A 25,702-nucleotide genomic window follows, 5' to 3' on the forward strand; every position below is an offset into this window, starting at 1 on the left:
GATGGCAAAAAGAAATCCTAGAATTGACATAATAATAAAACAGAGCAAGAACACGATGTTAACCTCAAATCCGGTAGAAGCAATACTTTTGGTGACAATAAAGAGTTGTGAACGTTTGAAATTTTTGGAAGAAAAAACGATAGAGAAGTTGAGATTGAAAATAAATAATAGAAGTAATTTGAATATTTTATTAAAAAATCAACAAAAAATTAAAATTTAAGTATTTTTATTATACGAAATTTTTTTTATAGATATAATATTAATTTTTTTATTTAATACATATTTTTGTTAATATTTACAAAGTTTATGAATATAAATCGTTATTTTTATGAATTAGATATGTAGAGTAAGATGAGAAAAAAAATATTTGATAATTTAATAAGACTTTATCAAAGAAAGTCATATCAAATAGAATAATTATGTTTGGCTACTACTTTAATTGATCGGTTGTTTGTCCATCTTTTTAGAATTAGAAAAAATAAATCTTTTACTAACATTATTAACTATATACAAAAATCAACTATCAAATAATATTTATGTATATATCTTTTGTATTCAATTCTATATAAGTGAAGATTTGGTATTTACATGTAATATGATTTTTTTAATGTGTATAAAAAAGAAAAAGCCCATCCTCTTGAATCATGATTGACTTGAGAGCAATAGTTTTGCCACCCTACATATATTTATGTAACAACCAGACAGATTTTTTAATATATATAGGTTTTACCAAGGTCAGATCAATTCCAATGACCATGTATAAAATTAAAATCCATTCTTATGAAAATATGTTGACTTGTCTCGTGTCTTCTTTCTTGTAATCCTTACACCTGTTAATATTAATTTGGACTTTGTTGTCTTTTCAACTTTAGCTTTTTTTTTTTAAATATTTTATTGTATATAGTAATTTAAATGTAATTATATTATAATTTAATTTTAATACATTAACAATATAAAATATAAAACTGTTTTACACGTACATCTAATTATATAATATCATATTAATAAAAATAATTATTTTTTATATTAATTACGTAAATAATTATAAAAAAATAAAAGAAATTGCACGATTTTATAAATTATTTTACACCGTAAATACATTAAAATTAAATTTATTAAACTATATAAAATAATTCATTTTTATATGAAGAAAGAAGAACCGTACCCTCAATTAAACAAATTAAATGAAAATAAAGCTCCAGTTATTTACTATAAATCAAACCAAACCCGATCCAATATTCTGTTATACCTAATATATCCGATAAAGAAACAGTAGATTCTTTCTCAATTCTCATAGATTATGAACATGAAGTCAAGGTAGAAAACGTGGAAAAATTGAAAGGAACCTAGCTTTCTACCATCACTTTAATTTGGACTTTGACTTTGTGGGACCTATAACCTGTTTATGAATCGGTTTAATTATTTTTAACGTGTTCAACTTTGATTTCATCGCTAATTTCATTTTTACTTATTATATTTGAAGAAGCAACCAACAAATTAAAAAGAATTAAACTAAACTAAGTAACTAACACGTTCAAGGTATAGTAACAGTTTCATTTTATCACCCCTCTTTTTTCTTCAACTTTATTTAGGTTTATTGCTCTGTAAACAAATTTGATATATCAAAGGAAATTAAAATTGAAATCAAATATTAGTTATAAAAATATATATAATATTTACCAATTCTTTTTGTTACTAAAAAACGTATTAAACACTATTAAAATGTCATATCGAGACTCATTTTAATATAACATATAATTTTTTAAAAAAATATTAAATATAGAACTATGATAAGTATTGCACATTTTTATTAATAAATATGACATAATATTTTATTCTTTATTATTAGAATAATACTACATATTTAAATTTTTTTGTTAACTAATTCTAATCAAATTAGTCTAACATAAAGTTTTATTAGTTAATTTGATTGGATAAGATTTATAAAAAAATTTAAATGTATAATATTACTCTTATTATTATATGAAGAATTTAATTATGACTATTCTGTTGAGGTCTTTTTTATTTAATTTGCAAATTAGCAAGTTTATTTTAGTTAAGCTGTTGGCTGGTGGATCGGTATGGTTGGATGCCCTGTAGCCTCCATAAAAGGAAGTAGAAAAGACGTATTAGAATCTGTAGAGTGTAGACAAAACATTATTATTGTAGCTATAATATTAATTAACTTGACTTTATCATTTTAAATACTTTTGAAGGAAATTATTACACGATTATGGATTATGTCATTCAATTCAACAAGCCTTCGTGAAGCACGTGCTTAACTTTATCATCAACACAACTTGAGTTATTTAGGTACGATCAATTCTGATGATAGGACAAAATAAAAATATTGAGAATAAGATATAAAAATTAATATTTTTATAAAAAATAAAAATAAAATGTATTTTTTATTATTGTTTTAATATTTTTTTATTAAGATAAACACAAAATATATTAATTTAATATTTTTAAATATAATATTTTTATTTATATTTTATCTATTAAATATTATAATTTTGTGTTTTTGTGTCCAATTTTAATATCCTATCCTTATAAATTAAACAAACTAACATTATAGTAAGAGATTTTTGTCAAATGCTTAATCTTTTTTACATTTTTTAAAAAAATTACTGATGAATTATTTATAGCTTTAAAATTGAAAGCAATTATAAATCATAACTTGTTTATGTATCATGTTGTGTACTCCTGCATAACACAATTTTCACATGACATTTGTAGTAAAATGGAAAAAATAATCTTTTAATATGATTGAACAAATTCGAATTCGATCCTACGGTGACATATTTAATATTTTAATTTTATTCTTCACGTATATTTTTTAAATAAATTTAAAAAATATGTATATTATTTATACAAAAATTATCTAAATAATGTTGTATAATTATAAAAGTTACATAAAAAATAGTTAAACAAGTTAGTTTGCACTTTAAAAACGTTTTGCATTTTATATATCAACATGTCAAATCCTTACGTTTCTTTTTTCTAAATTGAAACTAGAGTACCTGCATATCAAGTTTTTTTTTTTCTTTTTTGAACAAAAACTAACATAACACAACAAAATGGAGTAATTTGAGAACAAAGAGTTGTTAATCAACCAAATATAAATTAATTTATAGTTATTTTTTATATTATCATCAACAATTAAAAAAATTAAAATCAGTTTACTATTTGTAACTTTTAATCGATTTGTTGATAATTTTTAATACATTTATTTCTTGATTTTTGATTATTCTATCATTTTTTTAACTACGTATTTTAAATGATAGTAAAAAAACCAATCAACTACCTATTTTATTCTTTATTTTTTACGGGTGTTTCTATTCGACTATTAAAGTGTTACTTGATTGTTCTTGAGATTGACCATAGTCTATTGTAGGTGACCAACCAAGTATTACACAACTGCCAAGTAAATTCACACCCGAAAAACAAGCGATAATAATTTTCAGTAACTTTGTTAAAAAAAACACAAATATTATCATGTTGATCAATAATGCCGAATCTACTTAATCTGACCTTAGTATTGGCCTTATTAACTAATACAAATCAGATGAATAACTCAACTTTTGGTAGTACCAAGTTTCTCAAAATAGAACTAATGAAACTATAACTTGTAATGTCTTTCAAAAGTGTTTCAGACGGTAAAATCTGCACAAATGAATTAGTAGAATAAACGCCTGATCTGTCAAAATTCCGTACGATTTTGTCTTTTCTCTCGTTTGTCAATATCTGATAGCTTGTATAACCCATGAAATCGGTTAACTAATTGCAACTCCCATCGAAATAAATTCCTTCTCTAATAAAAATTCCAAATCCACTCTAATCCATCCCATAATTAACTTACAATCCCTTATTATAGATCTGACTTGGTTATTATCTATTAAAAAGTGTTGCTATATTTTTGAAATTGTTACTTTAACTTTTTGACACTAATTTTTTAATTTGTTTAAAATTTAAATTTTTAACAAAAATTTTATTAGAGGATTATTTTATCTTTTTATTATTTTTTATAAATTTTATAATATTATTTTTCTACTTCCATTTCATTATTAATTTGATATTTTTTATTTTTTACAAATTTAATAAATTTTTTGCAAGTTAATTTTTTTACCCTTTTTATAATTCTATTAATATTTTTTTATATTTAAAAATCTACCCATTTTTATCGCTAATTATTTTAATTTTAGTCTAATAGTTCTTATTTATTTTTGAAATTTTTAAATAAAATTTATCGTAAATTTGAGATTTAAAAAAATTATTTTATATTAATTAAAAAAATTCAGTATCATTTAAATTAATATTAGTTAAATCGTTACTTTTTAGTCTATTAATTTAGATTAATTATTTTTTAATTAAATATTTTAATTTATTTATTGATTTAATTTTAGAGGAGTGCTAGGAGACAGCAGATTTTGTGAGTTGTAGCCATCAATTAGCCATCAATAGTGTATTTAATGGTGTGAGATTTCATCTAATGATGGAGAATCACTCATTTTTGTTTTGCTGTCCCCTAGACTTCTCTTTAATTTTATTCATAATTTATATTTTTATTATTAATTCATGTTTTCTAAAATTAGTTTTTTAACTTCAGCCAAATAAATAATTAAAAAAAAATATTTTTGTATTATTATTAGTATCCTTACTACTTCACAGTGAATAGCACATGCACTAGTCCCCGCCACCACCAAGGTGGCCGGTCACATAACACCTTGCCAAAGAAGTTTTTGGTTCACAACACACAAAAAAATTATAACTTGCATCAAAAGCAAGAGCTAAATAAATATATATCTAGTAAAAAAAGAATACTGATAGTGGCAAACGGCAATTAAAACAAAACCTAATGAGAACCAATTTGTATTAAAAATAAGAAACCATAGTTACATAGTAATTCGTGAGGAAATTATTATAAGCTAAGAGATCCCTATATCAAATCAGGTAATTAAACTAACAGCTCATGGCTGATAGTGGAAGCAATGTGGTCCAGCAGAGTCGTCGCCCAACCCGCAATAACCGGTAAAAAATATCCACAGCATTTCCTCCTTCCATGTAATGCGACCGGATATCAAGGGTTTCCCGCCAAAATGTCCGGTTACACTCGAGTGCTAACTAAATTAACAACATTAGCATATATCACGCCCATTTTTTTCCCCTTTGTATCTGATAATTAAAAATATATACATAAATATATAGTATTAATTTAATGACATATTTTTTTGTGTAAATATAATATTTTTTATAATAATAAATTATTTATTAATTAATTAAAAGAAAACTAGTATTTCTCTGTACCTTCCACTTAGGAGGCTTTTGTTACCTCACTTTTCGCACCAATTCTTTTCTTCCTTTGCCGACACTACTTTAGTTTCCCTTCCCCTTAATCCTCTACCATCTCTATGATTCTCTTTTCACTTCCAATTTTAAACACCAGCCACTGAATTTAATTAATAAAAAGCACACATTTTTTTTGTTAGTTAGAAAATTTTCTTTACCAAAATTAATGTACCTATCTGGGTTCTTAATATTCTATCATCACAATCAAACAAAATCTCTGTAGATTTGGTTGAAAGTAGGTGAGCCTGCTGATGCAATTTGGCGGTAAATTCAGTTAAAAAATAGAATTTAACATATCAACATAATGTTATTCTCAAACCGTGGCTGCTTAGGTACACATTTCATTGTCAAATGTTGTTTTTTTATTCAACATTCTTTTTTTCTTAATGCAAAATGTTGAAGGTCTCAACTTTTGTTTCATCCAATGAGTCTCATGTGACTTTTTATGTCCATGCTTCATTTTTTTTAACAATATTTTTTATTTTCTGATGGGGTGGTGCTACTATTTATATTCAAGGTATGCATGATGAGCTATTTTAGCTTATTCAAGTTCCAACCATGGTGGTTCCTGTTTTGCAGGGAACAATAATGAGATGGATGTTCATTCAAGAAGTGATGATGATGATGCTAGTGTGGTCAACGACAACCAACATATAATTGCAGGTGTTTCTTCTTCTGCAATCCGTAGCTTTTTCTGGTGTTGAAGTTTTAAGCAGGTAAGGTGATTGATAAAAGGTCCAAATCAAAAATCAAAATCACAATGACAGTTGAGAGAAGGTTTGTTTTGGTTGGGATTAGAATAGATAGCCATAGCAGACATCTCCTCAACTGGGCACTTTTTAAAGTTGCTGAACCTGGGGATTGTGTTATTGCACTCCACATAGTAAAAAATCCAGGTAATTAATGAACTTTTAATGAGATTTTGCACTTATTAGCATATGTAACTTTTCTTCCTTTTTTTAAACTCAAACATTGTAAAAGTAGTTCCTTTCTTTTTTTATGCAGCTTATGTTTCCAAAAATAAGACTTTGATAGATGGATACTTAGAGGTTTATGAAGGACTATGTGTTGTGAAGAAGGTACACCGACATTTATACACCTTTAATGCTTCTTTTGTTGATGGGATTGGGAAGTGCCATTCATTTTTATTGATGGGGCCGCCAAATTGGGTTTCAGGTAGGACTTACTGGTCAAATCCTGACAGGAGGTTCAATCAAAGACATTCTTGTTAGAGAAGCAAAAAACCATTCTGCTGTGGCTCTTGTGGTAGGGTATGTATATGTATGTAGGAGCTTGTTAATTTTATACAACTTCTAAATTGTGGGTTTAGTTTACCTTATTATTATGCTTATGCATGCATTTACTTACTCTACTACCATATTTTCATTTCCAGGGGTCGAGCTGCCACAGCTAAATATTGTGCCAAACGACTTCCAACTACTACCAATGTTCTAGCCATTCAAGATTCAAGAATTGTCTTCAGGAGGTGCACCAATAAAGAACTACCACTATCAGGTTTGATATCTTAACTCTTTTTTATTATATTATAGGAAACCTACTCTTGATCTAAGAGAAAAACTAAATCACTTTATGACAATACATGCTAGAATAAGGCTTGTTTTTCATGTGTTAGGTGGTTTGTTAGTGGATCCAAGACCAAGCTTAAGCATAGAAAGCATGAGTGATAGAGTAGTTCAGTCAGAATTTGGTGACTCTGAGTTGGAGATTGAGAAATCAAGCCATTGGGGTACCAGGGAATCAAAGCAAGAATCGTTAAGCGGAACAGGGAAGTTCAAGACAAGGTCATTATCTATGTTTTCAGGTGATCCTGCTGAGCTGAAGCTTGGATGGCCTCTGCTCCTCAGAGCCAATTCAGAAATCTCACAAAACCTTCATGCAAGAGACATGTCGGTAGTGAAATGGGTGATGAGATTTCCGGATCGTTCGCCACATGGAAGTCCTCACTGTTCCACCGAGGAGGGAAACCTGTCTGAAAGAGGCATAAGTGATTTCGAGGATGAGAGCTCTAAAAATGGTTCACCTCTATCTTCTCAGCTACCAAAGGGAATAGAAGGGATGCTTAACCTCAATTCACTCAATTGCAAATGGTTCGGCCTTGAAGTTCTGAAGTCTTGCACTAGCCAATTTTCTTCAGGTTAAACTGATTCCACTTTCACTGATTCTGATTATGCTTTTCAGGATTTAAATTTCAAAGTAACATAACCGTGGATTCTCATTTCATTTCAGAAAACTTGATTGGGAAAGGAGGGTGCAATCGTGTTTACAGAGGAACTCTCCCTGATGGAAAGCCAATTGCAGTTAAAGTTTTGCAGTCATCAAAAGAAGCACGGAAAGAGTTTGCCCTTGAGGTGGAAATAATATCATCATTGGAGCACAGAAACATCACTCCTCTGCTTGGAATTTGCATTGAGGACAGTGAGTTAATCTCTGTTTATGATTATTTCCCCAAAGGGAGCTTAGAGGAAAATTTACACGGTAAAGTTTCATTGTGAGTTTCCTTTGCATTCTATTTTTCATTCATCATTGAAAATGATGCTGATATGAATTCAAAAATGGATGTAGGAAGGGACAAGGATGGTCCCATCTTATCATGGGAATTAAGATTTAAAATAGCTCTTGGAATAGCTGAAGCCTTGGATTACCTGCACAGGGAAACTCTGAAGCCTGTAATACATAGAGATGTCAAGTCCTCAAACATTCTTCTTTCCCATGAATTTGAACCACAGGTAATCAAAAGCTTCTGATACTATTAGTCTATTAGTACTCAAATGATGTAAACAATTATGTGACTCATGAGTGTCCTTTTGTTGCAGTTATCTGATTTTGGGCTTGCAATATGGGGACCAACAACTACATCTTTTCTGACAGAAGAAGATGTTGTAGGAACATTTGGTTATCTTGCTCCTGAGTACTTCATGTATGGAAAAGTCAGTGACAAGATAGATGTTTATGCCTTTGGTATAGTGCTACTTGAACTCATATCAGGGAGGGAACCTATCAATCCTGAACCTTGCAAAGGACAGGAAAGCTTGGTGGTGTGGGTAAGGCCTTAACCCCATTGAGAGTGATACAAAAATTGTCACAATTTTATTGATCACATGAGATAACATGTTTGCTAATTGCTACTGTATCTATTAAATTAATAATTTGGTCAAATTATTGTATTAGAATACAAAATTATGATGACTTACACATAATTAAAAAAAAAAATTACTTTCAGGCAAAACCAATGCTAGAGAGAGGGGATATAAAGGGCCTATTGGACCCAAGTTTAGAAGGGAAGTTTGATGAGGCCCAATTACAAAGAATGGTTCTGGCAGCATCTCTTTGCATTACAAGGGCTGCAAGGCTTCGTCCTAAAATGAACCAGGTAACACTACAAAATGAACATTCTTAGCGTATGCCATGAGTTGGAACCATTGTTACATAAATTCACCAATTAAGTGACATACTGCATATCAATTTCCATACCAATTCATAAATTACTATGGTTGGAACATTTTACAAGAAACTCTATGGATTTATCAGGTATAATATTGTGTTGCAGATACTAAAGATCCTAAAAGGAGACAAGAAAGTTGAAGGTGTCCATAACTTGCAAGGGAAGGATAATAATGATGAACATTCAGAAAATCAAGAAAACATTGATGATGAAGTCTACCCTTGCTCAAGTGCAGAGTTACACCTTAGTCTTGCATTACTTGGTGTTGACGATGACACTACATCATTTAACAGTAGTGAACATCCAAAAGAACAATGGAGCAGGTCATCAAGTTTTGATTAGTTTCTTTATCAATTGTATGAGTGTATAGTTTTTTTCTTAATTAGAAAACAAAATAAAAAAAAAGTAAAATAAATAAATGAATAAATAAAAGAGCTGCACCCCATTGCTGAGGTGGTTTGTTGATTTAGAAAAAAGGCAAAGTTTTCCTTATGAAGTTATCCAACCAATATATTAATATGGGATTTGAGGTTAGCAATCATCAATCATAAGTAAAATAAAATTAAAAAAGAGGAATTTTAAAGATTTATAATACAGCATAGTTGGTACTTGTCACTTGCTCTGGGCCTGTGGCACGAGGTTAAGTGTGCTAAATCCGTTGACTGAAACCGAAAATAATCTAAAGATAATTGCTTTGAAATTTTTTTATTAACCATGACCAATTATCCCTTATAGAAATGTTCAATAAGAAATAAGTAACGTGACAGCTACATATAAGAAAAACAAACACAATGGACAAGTGTGTATCATAGCATTCTTGTTGATTCCCTATTATTTTTGGAGGAAAAAAAGATTCCTTGATAAGGTTAACAAATACTTATATTAATCATCACTTGCAATTCTAAACAAAACCGGGTAAATCGAGACATGCAAAATCCAAACTGACCACACATTCTTCTATGATTTTATTCTCATGAAATTTGTGAGTACTAGAAAACTGTAAGTCCAAGATGAAATAGGATCGAATAAACAACGATCGTTGTCATAGATTTATAGATATCCACGCATAAGTTTCCTTTTTTTATTATTATTTTCAATTTTGCTATCAGCCTAATTTGTAATTTCTCATGATGTGCCAATAAAATTTAGAAAGAATGTAATTGCGCTATCTATAAAGGCTGGTTCACTCTAATTTCGTTAGGTCTATCGCGAAATTGAATAACAATTCATTCTTTTTTATCGCTAGAATTTTGTTGGTTCTGATGACAAAATTAACTGAAATTTTCTTTGTTCAATTTTATTAGAATAAATTTTTATAATAAATTCAATCAAGTTCGCATCACTTTGAACAGAAAAAGTATGCTACTATATGCATATGTACTGTATGCTTCTCTTCTTTCGAATTTTTTTTAGAATTTAATTTTGATACAATTTTAATGTAAAATAATTGTATAAGTATATCTAATTACGTAATGTCACATCAATAAAAATAATTTTTTTATTAAATACGTGAATGATCATCTAAAATAACAGATATGATTGTATAACTGTGTAAAAATTTTTATACTATTCATACATCAAAATTAAACTTTTTTTATTACAAAAGCTTATTGATATAATACAGAAATTTTTGTACATAGCCAAAATTTTTATGTATAACACATAATTTATTGATATAGTATAAAATTTTTTACAAGCAGTACATAAATTTTTACGCATAACGTAGACTTTTTGCACATAATATAAAAAAAATTATACAAATGTATTTTGTTGTTTGAGTTCAATGTTTTAGGCATGTGGACTATAAAAATTTATATACTGTATACTAAAATTTATGTATTATGCATTAATATTTGTGTTTTGTGTATTAAGATGTGCCTATTTTATTAGTTAGATGTCAATATTTTAAATATGTAGTATTTTAAAAAAAAATTTGTACTGTGCACCAATGTTTCTGTGCTTCATATTTTGTTAAATATACATAGGAAAAGAAAAAGACGATAACAATGATGATAATAAATGAGAATAAAGAAAAGAAAAAAATAATGACAATAATGTTAATAAAAACGCCTAAAAAAAGAAGTAAGAAGATAAAAAAAAAAAAAAGAAAAGAAGTTGACGATAACCATTATGTTGAAAAAAGAATTGAGCTTATATGACTTGGTTAGTAAAATGAATGGAGGTTTATTATTTTTAATATATAGATCCAAACATAATACATTCAATAAAACCTTATTCAAACTACATTTTTTTAAGTAGAAAAGCAGTTTAAATATAACACAAAGTTAAAAAATAATATTTAATTTGATCTTTAAATTTATATACAAATTTTAATTTAATCTTTAAAATTTTAATTATCTTTATTTAGTCCTGAACTTTATAAACATAACTCATATTAGTCTTTTGAATAATTTATAGCAAATAAATATTAATAGAGTGCTAATGTAATCACACAGATGTTATGTTGAACTTGAAAAAAATTACGTCATTTTGACTTTGAAATTTAAATAACCCAAAAGTAGTGTTATATCACTTGTTTAAAGAAAAAAAAAACGTTTTAATAAAAACCAAAACAAGTGATACAATGTCATTTTAGACTACTTAAACACCACAAATAAAATGATATTGTTTTAAGAAGTTTAATGTAATAATCAATTGTCTACATCACTATTCTATTAATATTTAATTACTAAAACTTATCTCAAGAACTATTATAAATTACATTTATAAAATTTGAGGATAAAATAAAAAAAAATTAAAACTGTTCGGTAACTCGAGTATCGGATGGTTTGGTGGGATCCTCGGGTTGATAGGTGGGGTGTAGCTTGGAACCGGTTCGCGAGGGTGGAGCTGGAGTAGACGACGTCCCGAGCTCCTAATGTGGAGGGGGTGTCACTTGCAAAGACACTCCGACGCCCTAGTTAGTTGAGTGCGCAGGCGAAAAAAGAGGGATAGAGTGATGTGTGGCGTACCTTCGGGGAGAGGTAGGACCCTCCCCATATATACCGTGTCAGAGGTGGGTCCCACAGGAGCAGGCCCGCCTTCCCCGAAGTTTTCCCACACAGCTGTAGCAGAGTTGGCAAGGACGCGTGTCCGGGTCGGCGGTCGAGTGCCTCGCACCCGACCGTTCGGGTCGGGTGGCCTATGGGTTGGGTAGGCCCACGTGAGGTTTGGGCCAGGCTGTAATAGTGCCCCCAACGCGTCAGCAATGGACGCGAACGTTGTTGGTGGCGCGTTATGTATTCTCCCTTGTGTCATCGCCAGGTCGGTCGCTCGTGGAAAGGACGTGCCTCTTGCGCGCGTGTCTCTCCATTGATAGGGATAATCGTTTGTCGCCTCGTTTTTCGCGTTGGGTATTAAATGCTCATAATGAATTATTTCAAAATCCTGCATGTAAAGACTGTTTTGCCCTTTGTCTTTCCCGCTTCTTGAGTCAGTTTCTTAACTCCTCAGTCATTCATTCTCATTCCATTTTCTTCGCATTCTCCTTCTTCCTTCTTGAATTCCCCAATGTGATCTTCGTGTTTCTGAGCATCCATTCCTTCCTGCTTTCAGCTATCACAGTCAATCAGGTAAGCATTCTTCTCTTCTTTTTCTGCTTTACGGTTATTTTATCTTCATTACCACTCCTTCTGTATGCATGTTGCTTGTTTGGTTTGCATGCTAGATAACCCTAGTGTTAGGTAGGTGCGTTAGGGGGTCACCATTCCAGGGCATTAGCTTTTTAGGCTTTTACTTGGATTCTGCTTCAGCCATGCTTGATCTTAGTTTGTTGAATAGGCTAAATATGGTTTATGGGGTTTTCCTAACTCCTGACCTCATAGACTAACCGAGTGGTATCCTTACTGTAGGTATGCCTCACATCGTCTCACGAGCTTACACCTCCGCCGCGGGTTACGACCCATATGCTTGGGTGGTTTTCGACTTGAGGGAATCCCCAAACCAGATGGGCGAGGAGGAGCTTACCGAGTTTCGTCAAGCCGAGTATTTGTGCGGGGGGACTGACGAGGAGGCCAACTACGACGTTTTTGTTCCTACTCCCAGCGAACGGCTATACGAACTCAATTTACACTCCCCCCGGGTTGCCGATTGGGTTTGGTTTTACAAGGTCATGTTCATCCAAGTGGGGGTTCACATTCCCTTTTCTGCTTTTCAAATGGCACTCCTTAATCGGATCTCCGTGGCGCCGTCACAGCTGAATCTGAACAGTTGGGCTTCCATCCGCTGTTTCGAGATGGTATGTGAATATTTGGAGCTACCGGTGTCCGTCAACGTTTTTCTTTATATTTTCAACCTCACGAATCCTTCTAAGGAGGGGAAAGCGAGGAAAGGGTTCATGTCCTTCCGATCTGCCCAGGGTCGGAGGATCTTTGGCTTGTTTGAGGACTCTTATCACGGGTTTAAGGATAAGTACTTCAATGTGCATCCAGTCAAAGGCCGCTATCCCTTCTGGTTGTCATTAGAAGGGGAACGCCTCATCCCGACGTTTTGGAGTTTCGGGGCGGGGTCTAACACCTTTATTAAGGTGACCTACAAGGGGATGTCCGTCGTGGATAAAAATATTACCGACGTGTTGTTGGCCATTTTTGAGAAAAACCATGTGAATCCCCACCTTCTTATGGGTAACCGGAAGGTCGGCCGGAATTATATTTGTGAGTAGCTTTGTCTTGTGTTTCTTGCATTACCGTCGCTTTGGTTAGTTATGCTGACTATACGACTAACTTGTTTATTTATTTGTTGTAGTGGGAATGTCTGCCGAGGTGACAGGCCTTGAGAGTTTGTACAAGACTTTTTTGGAGGAGAGTGATGAAGAGAAGGCTGACGAGGAGTCGGAAACCCCTCCCGGGAACAAGGAGGATCAGGCGGTGCCTTCACCTCGTGATGTCGACATGTCGGACAAGCATTCTGAAGGGGCGCATGTCTCTCCTGTTCATGGGGAGGCGGCCGATATCGGGCACTCGTCCTCTGCTCAACAGGCCGAGGAAGACGACTTGAGGGATCCCCACCCCCAAGGGCAGAGGTCATTCTCCAGCCCTGAAGGAGCCCTCACCGTGATGGAGAGGAACTTCGACGCCGGGACATTCATAGACTTCCGGTTGCTTCCCAGCACAGATGAACACTTCCATGGCTCCTACCTTGTGGGGCAGGCGAGGTGGATGTATCGTACCTTCCTTCGTGGTGCTGCCATAGCTCGGAAGACTGAGTTTGAGTTGTCGGGGATGCAATTGTTGCGTAGGAAGCTCAAATCTGCTGCTACAGCCAATAATCAATTCAAAACTCAAGTTGAAACACTTCGGGAGTAGCTGTCCGAGGCAAAGGAGAAGCTTAAAACTGCCGAGGAAAAATTGAAGACCTCTGATGCTACCGTATCCCGTTTGACCAAGCGGGAGATGACTTTGAAAGCCAGCTCAATGTCGTGCAAGGTCGGGTGGTTGCTTTGGAGAAAGAACGTGACGTGGCCGTCTCATCGGCTAAGGCCGCTCAAACTGAGGTTGAGGAGCTTAAGAAGAAGCATAAGAAGACCATGAAGCAGGGAAAGAGCGCGATCTTCATTTACTGAGGAGGCTCTTAAGGCCCTGGTGAAGATCGTGGCTCCAGACTTCGACACGTCGGCAATTGGGGTTTTCAAAACTATCAAGGATGGCAAGATTGTTGATATGCCCAAGAAATGAGCTCTTGTACCTTTGTACTTTTGTTGTATAATTTACGGTACTTGTTTTTTAATATATTTTAGTAGCCGCTTGGTTGGCTTGCAATTATCATCTTTTCTTGCCTGTTACCGTTTTATTGGTGTCGTCGTCCATTGGTATCGTCCTGTCGTGTGTGTTTGTTTACCGTTGCGCTGGTAGTTTGGCGAAGTCAAGTTCTGGCTTTACCGTTAATGTAGCCGTTTGTTATGGTGTTAACTTAATTGGCTCCCGGGGTGATCAGCCCCGGGGTGCCGTATCGTCGCCCCTTTTAACGCGAATTATAAGGAACTTGTTGTCCTGGGACGCGTGTTTGGGAAAAGTAAATGGAAAATTTGACAAGTAAACATTAATTGATAGCGAAACAAGTCTATAGCCATGATAAGCACTTTAACAAAGTAAATCATTGAGCTCGTTAGACCGCCTAGCCGGCGCGCTTGAGCTAAGAATAAAATCTTCTCAAGTTACCTGCGTTCCATGTTCTAGGGATCTCCTTGCCATCAAGCTTCTCCAATTTTTAGACGCCCTTGCCAAGCACTTCTTTGACCCTGTAGGTGCCTTCCCAGTTTGCCGCCAGTTTTCCTTCCCCTTGTGTTGGCAGTCCGATGTCGTTGCGTCGCAGGACAATGTCATTTTCTTCAAATTCTCTCCTGAGCACTTTGTTATTATAGCACAGGGCCATTCTTTGCTTCAATGCTACTTCCGACAAATGGGCCATCTCCCTGGCCTCATCCACCAGGTCCTTTTCTACTGATTCCCCTACTCCTTTCAGAAGTAATCGTGGGCTCGACTCGCCGATCTCTACGAGTATCATTGCGTCCACCCCATACGTCAGGCGGAAAGGGGTTTCCCCTGTAGATGATTGCTCAGTTGTTCGGTAAGACCAGAGGACTGAGGCGAGTTTGTCGGTCCATGCACCTTTTTTATTATCCAGCCGCTTCTTGAGGCCCAGCAAAATGACTTTATTTGCGGCCTCAACTTGGCCGTTCGTCTGGGGATGCTCTACAGAGAAAAACTTCTATTTTATGCCCAGACCGGTGAGAAACTCCACGAACTTCTTATTGGTGAACTGCGTCCCATTATCGGAGATAACGACTTCAGGGATGCCGAAACGGGTTACCACCTACTTCCACATAAACATTCGGCAATTAGATGAGGATATGCCGGCCAGCAGTTCAACCTCTATCCATTTGGTGTAGTAGTCGATGGCAACTATGAGATATTTGACTTGTCCCGGCCCAACCGGGAAAGGTCCCAAGAGGTCGACTCCCCATTGTGCAAAAGGCCGGGTGGACGTCAATAGGCTCAGTTCCGTTGCTGGTGCTCTATGGAAGTTGGCGTTCTCTTGGCACTTGACGCATTTCCTTACGAATTCTTTGGAGTCTTCCATCATCGATGGCCAGTAGTATCCAACTCGGATGAGCTTTCTTGCTAGGGCTTTGCCCCCAATATGGTGGCCGCAGCACCCTTTGTGGACTTCTCTGAGTACGTATTCCGTCTGGTCGGGATGCAGGCACTTCAATAGGAGCTGGCTGAGTCCCTTTTTAAATAGTTGACCCTATATGATCGCATATTTGGCTGCCTCCCTTCTCAATGCTTTAGCTGCCTTCTCGTCAAAGAATTTGCCGTTTTCCAGGAAATCAGTGATGGGGTCCATCCAGGAGGGGCCTATCTTTGTCAAGTGGAGGGCAACCGCTCGTTCCTTTACCATGCCCTGAATGAGAGATCGGTTGCCGGCTCCCAGTTTTGTGCTTGCTAGCTTAGATAGGAGGTCTGCCCGTGTGTTCCTTTCCCTCGAAACATGTTGGATCGTGACCTCCTCGAGCTGCTTGCTCAGTTCTCTAACCTTCTCCAAGTACTTTTGTAAATGCGAGTCTCTGGCTTGGTAGCTTCCATTTACTTGTGAGGTAACGACCTGTGAGTCACTACACACTTCCAGCCTCGTAGCCCCGACTTCCCGAGCTAGGGTTAAGCCTGCCAAGAGGGCCTCGTACTCTGCTTGGTTGTTCGATACGGGGAACTCGAACTTGATCGATTGTTCATATATGACCCCAGCAGGGCTTTCCAGGATGATCCCAGCTCCTCCGGACGTTTGGTTGGAGGCCCCGTCCACATGGAGCCTCCACCGTATGCCCGTTTCCTCGGTTGGGTCTCCCGTTACTTCAACCAGGAAATCTGCCATTGCTTGCGCCTTAATCGCATGTCAGGGCTCATGTCGCAAATCATACTGGGAGAGCTCAATGGCCCAAGTAATCATTCTTCCCGCCAAGTCGGGTTTCTGGAGCACTTGATGGATTCCCTGGTCTGTTCTCACGACAATCTGGTGGCCTTGAAAGTATTGCCTTAGTCTACGGGAAGAGGTCAGCAGTGCCAGTGCCAGTTTCTCCAATTTGCTGTATCTCAATTCTGCTCCTTGCAGTGCTCTACTCACAAAGTAAATGGGTTGTTGAACCTTCCTTTCTTCCCGCACCAAAATTGCTGCAAGCGCTTCCTCCGTTATGGCTAGGTAGAGGTAGAATGGTTCTCCGGCCTTGGGCTTCCCGAGTATCGGGGGCGTTGAAAGGATGTCTTTGAAGTGATTGAACGCTTCCTCGCACGCCGGGTTCCATTCAAATGCTATCCCTTTTCTCATCTGGTTGAAGAAGGGTAGGGCCTTCGCTGTCGACGCTCAGAGGAAGCGGGACAGCGCGGTGAGCCTTCCTGCCAGCCTCTGAACGTCTTTGACACTGCCCGGGCTTTTCATTTAGAGTATTGCTTTGCATTTTTCAGGGTTGGCTTCCACCCCCTTTGGGTTATTATAAATCCTAGGAACTTTCTGGCCTCCATGGCAAAGGCGCATTTGAGCGGGTTGAGCCTCAGGCCGTGTTATCGAAGGGCCGCGAATACATTTTCCAGGTCGCTTAGGAGGTCATCAGGCTGGGTGGTCTTTACCAGGATATCATCCACGTAGACTTCCACCGTCTTACCTATGAGGTCGCTGAATATCTTGTTCATCAACCTTTGGTATGCGGCCCCCGCATTTTTCAGGCCAAATGGCATCACCTTATAGCAATAGATTCCTCTCGGCGTTATAAATGTTGTTTTCTCTTCGTCAGGCCAGTGCATTAGTATCTGATTGTAGTCGGAATAAGCATCTATAAAGCTCAAATACCGGTACCCCGTCGCCGCGTCGACGAGTGCATCAATGTTGAGAAGGGGGTAGCAGTCCTTGGGGTATGCTTTGTTGATATCGGAGTAATCCACACACATCCTCCATCTTCCATTGTGCTTTTTTACCAGAACTACATTCGACAGCCAGGTCGAGTAGTCTAGTTCCCGGATAAACCCCGCTTCGAGGAGGCTGGTCGTCTACCTGGCCACCTCCTTTGCTCTCTCCTGTGACATCTTCCTTCTCCTTTGAGCCACTGGTCGGGCCTCCGGCTTGACGGCCAAGTGATGTGACATGAGTTGGGGGTCTATCCCCGGCATGTCGGCTGGCGTCCAAGCAAACAAATCGCCATTGGCCCTGATCATTTCCACAAGAGGCTCTTTCAATTCATGTGGGAGGTTTCTGTTTACGAATGTGAACTTTTCCTCTATGTCCCCGACCCTAAACTGTTCCAGGTCCCCCTCTGGTTCGGGTCTGGGCTTGTCGCTGACTCTGGCATCCAGGTCGGCGAGGAACACCCCTGATGCTTCTTTAGATTTTTTTCTTAAGGAGAGACTGGCGTTGTCGCAAGTGACTGTCGTTTCTAAATCTCCTTTTATGGATCCTACAAATCCGTCATTAGCGACGAACTTCATTACCAGCATCTTCGTACTGATCACTTCCCCGAGATCGTTAATGGTTTTCCTCCCCAGGATAACATTGTATGCCGTAGAGTCCCGTAGAACTACGAACTCTGTCATTATCGATCTTCACCCCTGTCCTTGTCCTATTGAAACCGGCAAGGAGATTATTCTGTCTGGTTTGATAAAGTGGTCGCCTAGCCCTACAACACTGTGCTGGTGAGTCTTTAGGTCGGCATCCCGTAGTCGCAAGGCATCGAACACGTTGCGGAACATAATATTCGAGTCCGCCCCGTATCCACAAGGATCCGTTTGACGAGGCCGGTTCCAACCCTGGCCGTGATGACTATATGAGGGCTTTCCGTGACCTCGTCGAACCATTGGTCTTCCAGACCGAAAGAGATGGACGGAAGCCTTTTGGAGCTTCGCGCGGATGAGGAGGAGACCGCCAGGACTCTGGCGTCTTTCTCGTGTGCCGACCTCGACCTTGGAGCGGTGTTCCTAGCAGTTACTACATTCACCACGGTAAGGCCGTGGTTGTTGTCCTCCGGCTCCTGTTGTCGCTTCACCGTTTGGATCTTGTCTTCTCCGTCTTGATCGCGGTTTCGTCTCCTCGGCTCCCTGATAAGGTGGGAGAATTCGGCTAGTTTCTCGTCCCTGATTGCCTGTTCTAGTGCGTTCTTCATGTCAAAGCAGTCATGTGTCTTGTGTCCATAGCCCTTATAATAATCGCAGTAGAGGCTCTTGTTCCCTCCAATTCGGTCCTTCGGAGGTCGAGGCTTCGACAAGATTCCCTTCTCGGCTATCTGTTGGTAGACTTCTATGATAGGGCGGTGAGGGGAGTATAATTGGTGAACTACACTTTGGATCTCCTGCATTGTCCACACCAGCTTCGTGGTGAGGTGCTTCCTAAAATCCTCATTCAGAAGTCCATTCGTCAGCACAGGCTGGCCACCGAATCGGTTAGGCCGTCTATTTCTAAACACTCATCGTTAAATCGGTCCAAGTATTTTCTGGTCGGCTCACCGTGCCTTTGTGTCACCCCGAGTAAGTTTATTGGGTGTTTCGCCTTCGCGATTCGGGTAGTGAATTGGGCCAAGAAGGCGTGGCTGATGTCCGAGAACCTAGCGATAGAACCTTGCAGGAGGCTATTAAACCACCGTATTGCGGGTCCAGCCAGTGTGACCGGGAAAGCACGACACCTGACTTCGTCGCCTACCCCCTCCAAATTCATTCTGGCCTCAAAGGCCGTCAGATGTTCCTGTGGGTCTTGAGTTCCATCATACCTCATGTCCGTCGGCTTATCAAAGTGCTTTGGTAGCCGGACCTCGAGGATGGAATGGTGGAAAGGGGTTGCCCCTATGATCACAGGTCGTCGTGCTCTCCTCGTTCTTTCTCCGTCATCTTCCCGATCTCGCCTCACGGCATGAGTCCCCCTAGGTCGGGCGTAGATGAAGGGGTCATGTCGTCTTCTCGGGTATTCCTGGTCTTCCCGGCTACTTTTCGATTCCGACCTTGAGGTGGAAGTACGCTGGGAGCGGCTTCTGTGAGAGGTTCTTCCCCGGCTCTCGGGAGACGGAGAGTAGTTGGGATCGGAAGTTTGTTAACGGTGCTCCTGATCTGCCAGCTGGCGCTCCAGGTTCTGCACCCTATGGCACAGTTCCTGCATTATCCTAACGCTATCACCGTCAGTTCTCCTAAAAGGGTGTCTTTCTTGGGCCCTTGAATGTGGTTCGGTACGTTGCGGGGGACCTCTACCGCTCTCGGGGAGAAGCGACGGAGGCTGCCCCCTCAAAGCCCGCTCCACGGCCATGGTCCCCTGGACCCTGTACGATGTCCATTTAGGTAGTCCCCATAGACGGCGCCAATGTTCGGTAACTCGGGTACCGGACGGTTCGGTGGGATCCTCGGGATGATAGGTGGGGTGTAGCCTGGAACCGGTTCGCGAGGGTGGAGCTAGAGTAGACGACGTTCCGAGCTCCTGATGTGGAGGGGGTGTCACCTGCAAAAACACTCCGACGCCCTAGTCAGTTGAGTGCGCAGGCGAAAAAAGGGAGATAGAGTGATGTGAGACGTACCTTCGGGGAGGGGTAGGACCCTCCCCATATATACCGTGTCAGAGGTGGGTCCCACAAGAATAGGCCTGCTTTCTCTAAAATTTTCGCATACAGTTGTGGCAGAGTTGGCAGGGACGCGTGTTCGGGTCGGCGGTCGCGTGCCTGGCACCCGACCGTTTGGGTCGAGTAGGCCCACGTGAGGTTTAGGCCAGGCCATAACAAAAATTTTAATAACTAAATTAAAATTAACGTATAAATTTAAAAATCAAATTAAAAGTTATCTTCAAAGTTAAATAAAAAAAATAAAGGAAGCCATCCTATTGAGTATTGACAATGTTCTCAATTATTTAGTGTCGTTTAATATGTTACCCGTAATCGGTATAGTCAAATGGATTTAATAATAATGAGTTAGTAAGCCTTTGAAAAACCAATCTGAAATACGAAATACTACTAAAATTATTAGTGATTCATTCAAAGGTGGATGTGGAACCACAATCTGAACCCGAATATAGTTGACAAAAGTTGCTTACCTCATGTTTATATGAATATAAGAAACCCGCAATTAATAAATTACTTGCATAGAAATATTATTTTATATTTATATTTATATTTACATTAAATTATATTTAACGAATAACATAATTAAAATAAATCCATATTTATAATAAAAATTTATAAATAACATAATTAAATTAAATATATATTTATAATCTAAATATAAATTAGTTAACTACTAATAATTAATTATTTTACTAAAATATATTAAATATTAAATATAAATACAAATATGTAATATGTAATAACTATTTTTTTTGAAAATTTAGATGAGGTCGACTGTAGTTGAGTTTTTTTTGTTTTTTTTTTAGAGAAATTCTTCACATACAAGTATTTTTTTTATACAAGTCTTTACAAGTTATTTATATTAACGCGTACTGCACGTTTTCACTGCACGTTATTCTTCTTCTTGCTGCACGTTCTTCTTCCTCTTCCTCTTCCTCTTCTTCTTCTTCTTTTCTTTCGTTTCTTGCCTTCTCTTTCTCCTTCTTCAACCGTTACTGCACGTTTTCACTGCACATTCTTCTTCTTCTTGCTGCACGTTCTTCTTCCTCTTCCTCTTCTTCTTCTTCTTTTCTTTCGTTTCTTGCCTTCTCTTTCTCCTTCTTCATTTACGTGCTTTTCTCTCTGTTTTCTTTCTTCGTTATTCTCGATTTCTATTATTTTTTGACATCAAGCTCTAAAATCGTTTTTGAAGAAGAAAAAGCAGCAGAAGATGAGAAGGAGAAGGAGAAAGAGAAAGAGTTCTGAATTATGCATAAGGTGTACTTCAACGAATTTTGGGTGTATTTCTTAAATCTTTTTGGTGTAATTTTGTAATCCTTTGGATGTATTCCTATAATCGTTTGGGTAAATTCCTGTAACCGTTTGGGTGTATTTCTGTAATCGTTTTGGTGTGTTTCTGAAGTTTCATTATCTTCAAATTTGGCAAGAAACTCGTTTTCATGAAGGAAGAAGAATAGTCGTTCATAATACATGGTGAATAGCGTGCTTTGGAAAGTGGTTGAATAACGTGCGTTTATTTACTTTTAAATGTGAAAGTTTAATATGTGTGTTTTGTTGGACTTGTGCCAACTTATAAAACTTGTAAGTCAAAAAGACTTATATGTATAGCAGATTTTTTTTTTTGAGAAAGTCTAGGGAGCCAATAGTCTAAGCGTACAATGTGTACAATGAAGGTTTAGGAAGTATTAGAGATATGAACATTAGTGTTACGTTGTCTTGTCAGGTTACGTTTTTGGGATGAGTGGTTTCAAGAAATGGTATTAGAGTTTCAGATCCAGAAAGTCAAGAGTTCGAACCTTGGTGAACCCAAAATTAACTTTTTATAACGTGAGATGTTTATTATCCCTGATATCTGAATGGTTATTCTGGATAAACTAAAGATTTAGTCCATTGTACACATTGTACATTTAGGTCATTAGCTCCCTAGCACTACTCTTTTTTTTTTAATAATACACTACCGCGGTCATCAAATATTTTAAAAGGATAAATATATTAAAAATTTAGAAATAACAATAATAGAAGTATTTGGCTCGTGTCTCGCCTGGGATGAGAATACGTATAAATTGGAAGCGATTTAGGGATTTGCAAAATTGAATTCTGTGTCTCTCTCAGAAAATAGACAGAGAGAGATAGAAAGAGTGTGTGTGGGAAAGAAAGGGAAATAGAAGAAAGAGAACCACCAAAAAGAAATCGCAGAATCTCGAAACCTGGTACGTCCAATTACTGCTTTTTCCCAAAATGATGTCATCTAATTAGGGTTTCCGTTTCATCCCCAAATTCTATTTAACTCTCTTCTTATCAAATGAGTATCACGTTTAATTTCCTCGGCTTTTCATTGTTGCAACCATATTCTAATAACTGCACTAACCGCACTATTCATCGCTTTTATTCTAAATTTTCCACTTTAAATTTGTTCCTTTGGTTGCTTTCAATGCCAATTCAGTAATTTGATTAACCTTTTGTCCCCATTTAGAATTCAACTTAGCAAAAAAGTGCTCTTTTTTGTTGTTGACGATTTGTATATGATTCTTCTCTGTTATTTGTGATTAAATATCATTAGGTTTTGTGCCATCTTTAGGGGTTCCCTTCTGATGGACGACGGGGAGCTTGATTTCTCGAACCAGGAAGTGTTCTCAAGTCCAAACATGGCTGAACTTCCAAGCAGTGGATCAATGGATAGCTTCTTTGAGGAACTCCTCAAGGACAGCCATGCTTGCACGCATACCCACACCTGTAACCCCCCTGGTCCTGATCATTCCCATACTCATACCTGCTACCATGTTCATACCAAGATTGTACCTGCGCCGTCTGAGGAGCAAGTTGGAACTGACGACACTGCTGAGTCTGCTGAAAAGAAGTCAAAGAAGCGCCCATTGGGTAATCGGGAAGCCGTACGCAAGTACCGCGAGAAGAAGAAGGCTCGGGCTGCTTCTTTGGAGGATGAGGTTGTCAAATTGAGAGCTTTGAACCAGCACTTGATGAGGAAGTTGCAAAGCCAGGCTGCTTTGGAGGCAGAAATATCGAGGTTGAAGTGCTTGCTAGTTGACATTAGGGGCAGGATTGAAGGAGAAATTGGAACATTCCCATATCAGAAGCCAGCGGCTCCTGCTGTGAACCCGCCAGCACAGAACTTACCTGTCTCTTATGTGATGAACCCTTGTAACTTGCAGTGTGATGATCGGGTCTATTGCCTTCACCCGGGAGCAGATGGAAAGATTGCCGAAGGTGCATCACTAACTACTGAAGGATTTAATGGTTGTGAATTTGAGAATCTTCAGTGCCTAGCAAGCCAGAATCCGGCCCTTAAGGATCTACCTTCTTGTGGAGTTGGACAAACAGTGTCTAATGTGAATTCTTCTGCATCAAACAAAAGAAAAGGTAGTAGCGTATTATAGTTGCTGTAATTCTATTCTTCTGCATCAAACAAAAGAAGAGGTAGTAGCTTATTATAGTTGCTGTAATTATAGGATGAAATATTTGATATATCACTTAATTCATGTTTATACTTGATCCCCATTTTAGTTACGGGTGCATGATATGCCATGCCTGTCATTTTTGAAATTTATCTTTGCGATCCACTGTTAATTATGTCTAACTGTCTAGTTTTTTACTTGTAAAATTGCAATTTAAGACTGAAAAAGAGACCATTGGAATTGAAGGCCAGCTTACTCTCTACTTTGACCTGCTTCATGTTTTCTGTTTTAGTCATAAATAGGAAGAATTTTGGAAATAAGATAGTCACACACATCTAAATTTTTAATTCTCGTTAGTTGTGCTGAATTATGGAATTATCAATGCTCTTTAACTTCTTTGAGAAAGTCACATTTAATGGAATTATTGATAATCCTAACATTTAAGTTATACGATTGTAGTGGACATCTTAGTGAAGCTACAAGTAATTTATCACACACACACACACTCATGCATGCCACGGATGTATACAGCTGGAATGGTTATATGACTGGAACATACATATGCTTGCATCCATCCTTTAAATGACTAAAGTTTGTTTATTTATAGGGGGTTCTCGTGCAATGACAGCTGGCTGAAGAATAAAATGGTACTTTTTGTTGTAGCCATGTTAATATCTACTTCCAATAACTCATTACCAATCGCAACATCAGCCATCCAGAAGGTCATCTTTTAAAGTAATTTTCTCTGTTTGGCCCTCTGCTTGTGTAATGGGTTGGGATGGCTGTTCTAGTATTGGAAGATGAGTCCTAGCTCAATGCTCTGTTAGCAGAATTAGCAGTTGATCTGTAGCTGGTATAGCTTATGGCCAAGCCACAGTAATACTTCTTTATGCAATTCAATTTGCGATCTTTTGATTATCTTTGAACTAGTTAAACTGCTATCATAAATGTTTCTCTACTGGTTCATTCTTGAATCATGTAAGTATTTGTGTGGTTGTTTTCCCTGTTTAACAATCCAATATTTAAGCAAAAATTCATGATTTCTAAGTACAATAAGTTTGATATTGCTGGATTACAGAACTTGGGGAGATGGGGTGTGTTTCATCTTCTAGTACTCTGGATGTGTACAGGTGAGGCACTGTTATCATTGTATAATACTGTAATCTTTTGAAGAACACTAATTTGTGAGACAATAAAAAATGGGTTAGTGCCTTAGTGGCATTTTTTCTTCATCTTGATTTTTCTGAATCAGTGGTTTATTTCTGTCTTAAGCATTTTGCTGGACAAATGTTGACAATGTGAGAAGATATCATATATGGGCTCTCCTCTTCCCCGAATCAAGCCGGACATGTGATTTGCTTTGTTTGATAAAAACAAGTGGGTGTTTAGCTTTGCTAATTGAACCCTATCAACACTAGTGAGACATATGTACATAGGTGGAGTTGACTTAATGAGAAGTTTTATCACAGGGATCATCATCCATCATTCTCATCAACTTATCACTTGCCACATGGGAACACAGCAATGCTAAGAAACAACCACCAAGAAAATAATCAATCACAGATAATTATATTAAACGTGCATGCCTCCACCCAAGGTTCCTAACATCTAAATTGAGATTTTTGTTGGAATACAAACCTAACACCATTTAAATTTATTTGAAAAACTATGCTTACAACTGTCATTATATTGGGTAAAATTTATTGAGACATGTGAAGATAGATATTTGCTTGTCTTTGTTAATAAAAAACCTCTCGTGTTATACCTTAACAAAGTTGTACCTCTTAATTCTAGTGTTATTTCGTTCGTCATACTTTGCCATTGTGTTAATATTGGTAGATTGAATGGATTGTAGATTTACAAGAACTAATTAACTGACTCTAAATTATGACGTACTATTAATGG

The 25,702-nt window shown here is 37.2% G+C and overlaps 5 protein-coding genes across 9 annotated transcripts; 2 read left to right on the plus strand and 3 right to left on the minus strand.

Moving 5' to 3' along the window:
* Positions 1–5,864: 5,864 nt before the first annotated feature.
* Positions 5,865–9,373, plus strand: LOC112789087 (protein kinase STUNTED). The gene is made up of 10 exons (XM_025830841.3): positions 5,865–6,245; positions 6,355–6,428; positions 6,526–6,620; positions 6,743–6,864; positions 6,983–7,504; positions 7,597–7,845; positions 7,933–8,096; positions 8,184–8,411; positions 8,591–8,740; positions 8,918–9,373. The coding sequence occupies exons 1-10, from the start codon at positions 6,110–6,112 to the stop codon at positions 9,152–9,154; spliced, it is 1,977 nt and encodes a 658-aa protein (XP_025686626.1). The 5' UTR covers positions 5,865–6,109; the 3' UTR covers positions 9,155–9,373.
* Positions 9,374–15,016: 5,643 nt separating this feature from the next.
* LOC140182883 (uncharacterized) lies at positions 15,017–15,889 on the minus strand. Its single transcript, XM_072230640.1, has 3 exons — positions 15,680–15,889; positions 15,535–15,622; positions 15,017–15,351 (listed from the first exon to the last, which is right to left on the minus strand). Exons 1-3 carry the CDS (start codon positions 15,887–15,889, stop codon positions 15,017–15,019), a joined length of 633 nt encoding a protein of 210 aa, XP_072086741.1.
* A 168-nt stretch (positions 15,890–16,057) lies between these two features.
* Positions 16,058–16,681, minus strand: LOC140182884 (uncharacterized). Its single transcript, XM_072230649.1, has one exon. The coding sequence runs from the start codon at positions 16,679–16,681 to the stop codon at positions 16,058–16,060; it is 624 nt and encodes a 207-aa protein (XP_072086750.1).
* Positions 16,682–17,364: 683 nt separating this feature from the next.
* On the minus strand, positions 17,365–18,387 carry LOC140182885 (uncharacterized). The gene is made up of 2 exons (XM_072230681.1): positions 17,852–18,387; positions 17,365–17,755 (listed from the first exon to the last, which is right to left on the minus strand). Exons 1-2 carry the CDS (start codon positions 18,385–18,387, stop codon positions 17,365–17,367), a joined length of 927 nt encoding a protein of 308 aa, XP_072086782.1.
* A 3,898-nt stretch (positions 18,388–22,285) lies between these two features.
* On the plus strand, positions 22,286–25,571 carry LOC112789090 (basic leucine zipper 23). 5 transcript variants are annotated; one of them, XR_011876892.1, is made up of 5 exons: positions 22,357–22,594; positions 22,945–23,762; positions 24,405–24,444; positions 24,876–24,927; positions 25,070–25,571. XR_011876892.1 is itself a non-coding variant. In XM_072226374.1 (4 exons), exons 2-3 carry the CDS (start codon positions 22,976–22,978, stop codon positions 24,431–24,433), a joined length of 816 nt encoding a protein of 271 aa, XP_072082475.1. In that variant the 5' UTR covers positions 22,357–22,594; positions 22,945–22,975; the 3' UTR covers positions 24,434–24,444; positions 24,876–25,029. The 5 variants fall into 5 exon arrangements, 3 of the variants coding, with proteins under 3 accessions (XP_025686631.1, XP_072082475.1, XP_025686630.1); XR_011876893.1 differs by having other exon boundaries at positions 22,367–22,594; positions 22,963–23,762; XM_072226374.1 differs by lacking the exon at positions 25,070–25,571 and having other exon boundaries at positions 24,876–25,029.
* The last annotated feature ends 131 nt before the right edge of the window (positions 25,572–25,702 follow it).

Source organism: Arachis hypogaea, chromosome 3 (assembly GCF_003086295.3).
Source record: "Arachis hypogaea cultivar Tifrunner chromosome 3, arahy.Tifrunner.gnm2.J5K5, whole genome shotgun sequence".
Lineage (NCBI taxonomy): Eukaryota > Viridiplantae > Streptophyta > Magnoliopsida > Fabales > Fabaceae > Arachis > Arachis hypogaea.

Coding starts and splice junctions, on each gene's coding strand:
- LOC112789087 (XM_025830841.3), top strand. CDS start 6,110: ATGACAGTTGAGAGAAGGTTTGTTTTGGTTGGGATTAGAATAGATAGC. Junction 7,505..7,596: donor CACTAGCCAATTTTCTTCAG/GTTAAACTGATT, acceptor ATTTCATTTCAG/AAAACTTGATTGGGAAAGGA. Junction 8,741..8,917: donor TTCGTCCTAAAATGAACCAG/GTAACACTACAA, acceptor ATTGTGTTGCAG/ATACTAAAGATCCTAAAAGG.
- LOC140182883 (XM_072230640.1), bottom strand. CDS start 15,889: ATGGAAGACTCCAAAGAATTCGTAAGGAAATGCGTCAAGTGCCAAGAG. Junction 15,623..15,679: donor ACTACACCAAATGGATAGAG/GTTGAACTGCTG, acceptor ATGTGGAAGTAG/GTGGTAACCCGTTTCGGCAT. Junction 15,352..15,534: donor GTTCGTGGAGTTTCTCACCG/GTCTGGGCATAA, acceptor AATCATCTACAG/GGGAAACCCCTTTCCGCCTG.
- LOC140182884 (XM_072230649.1), bottom strand. CDS start 16,681: ATGGCAGATTTCCTGGTTGAAGTAACGGGAGACCCAACCGAGGAAACG.
- LOC140182885 (XM_072230681.1), bottom strand. CDS start 18,387: ATGACAGAGTTCGTAGTTCTACGGGACTCTACGGCATACAATGTTATC. Junction 17,756..17,851: donor AGAGCAAAGGAGGTGGCCAG/GTAGACGACCAG, acceptor GCACAATGGAAG/ATGGAGGATGTGTGTGGATT.
- LOC112789090 (XM_025830846.3), top strand. CDS start 22,976: ATGGACGACGGGGAGCTTGATTTCTCGAACCAGGAAGTGTTCTCAAGT. Junction 23,763..24,404: donor TGCATCAAACAAAAGAAAAG/GTAGTAGCGTAT, acceptor GTTTATTTATAG/GGGGTTCTCGTGCAATGACA.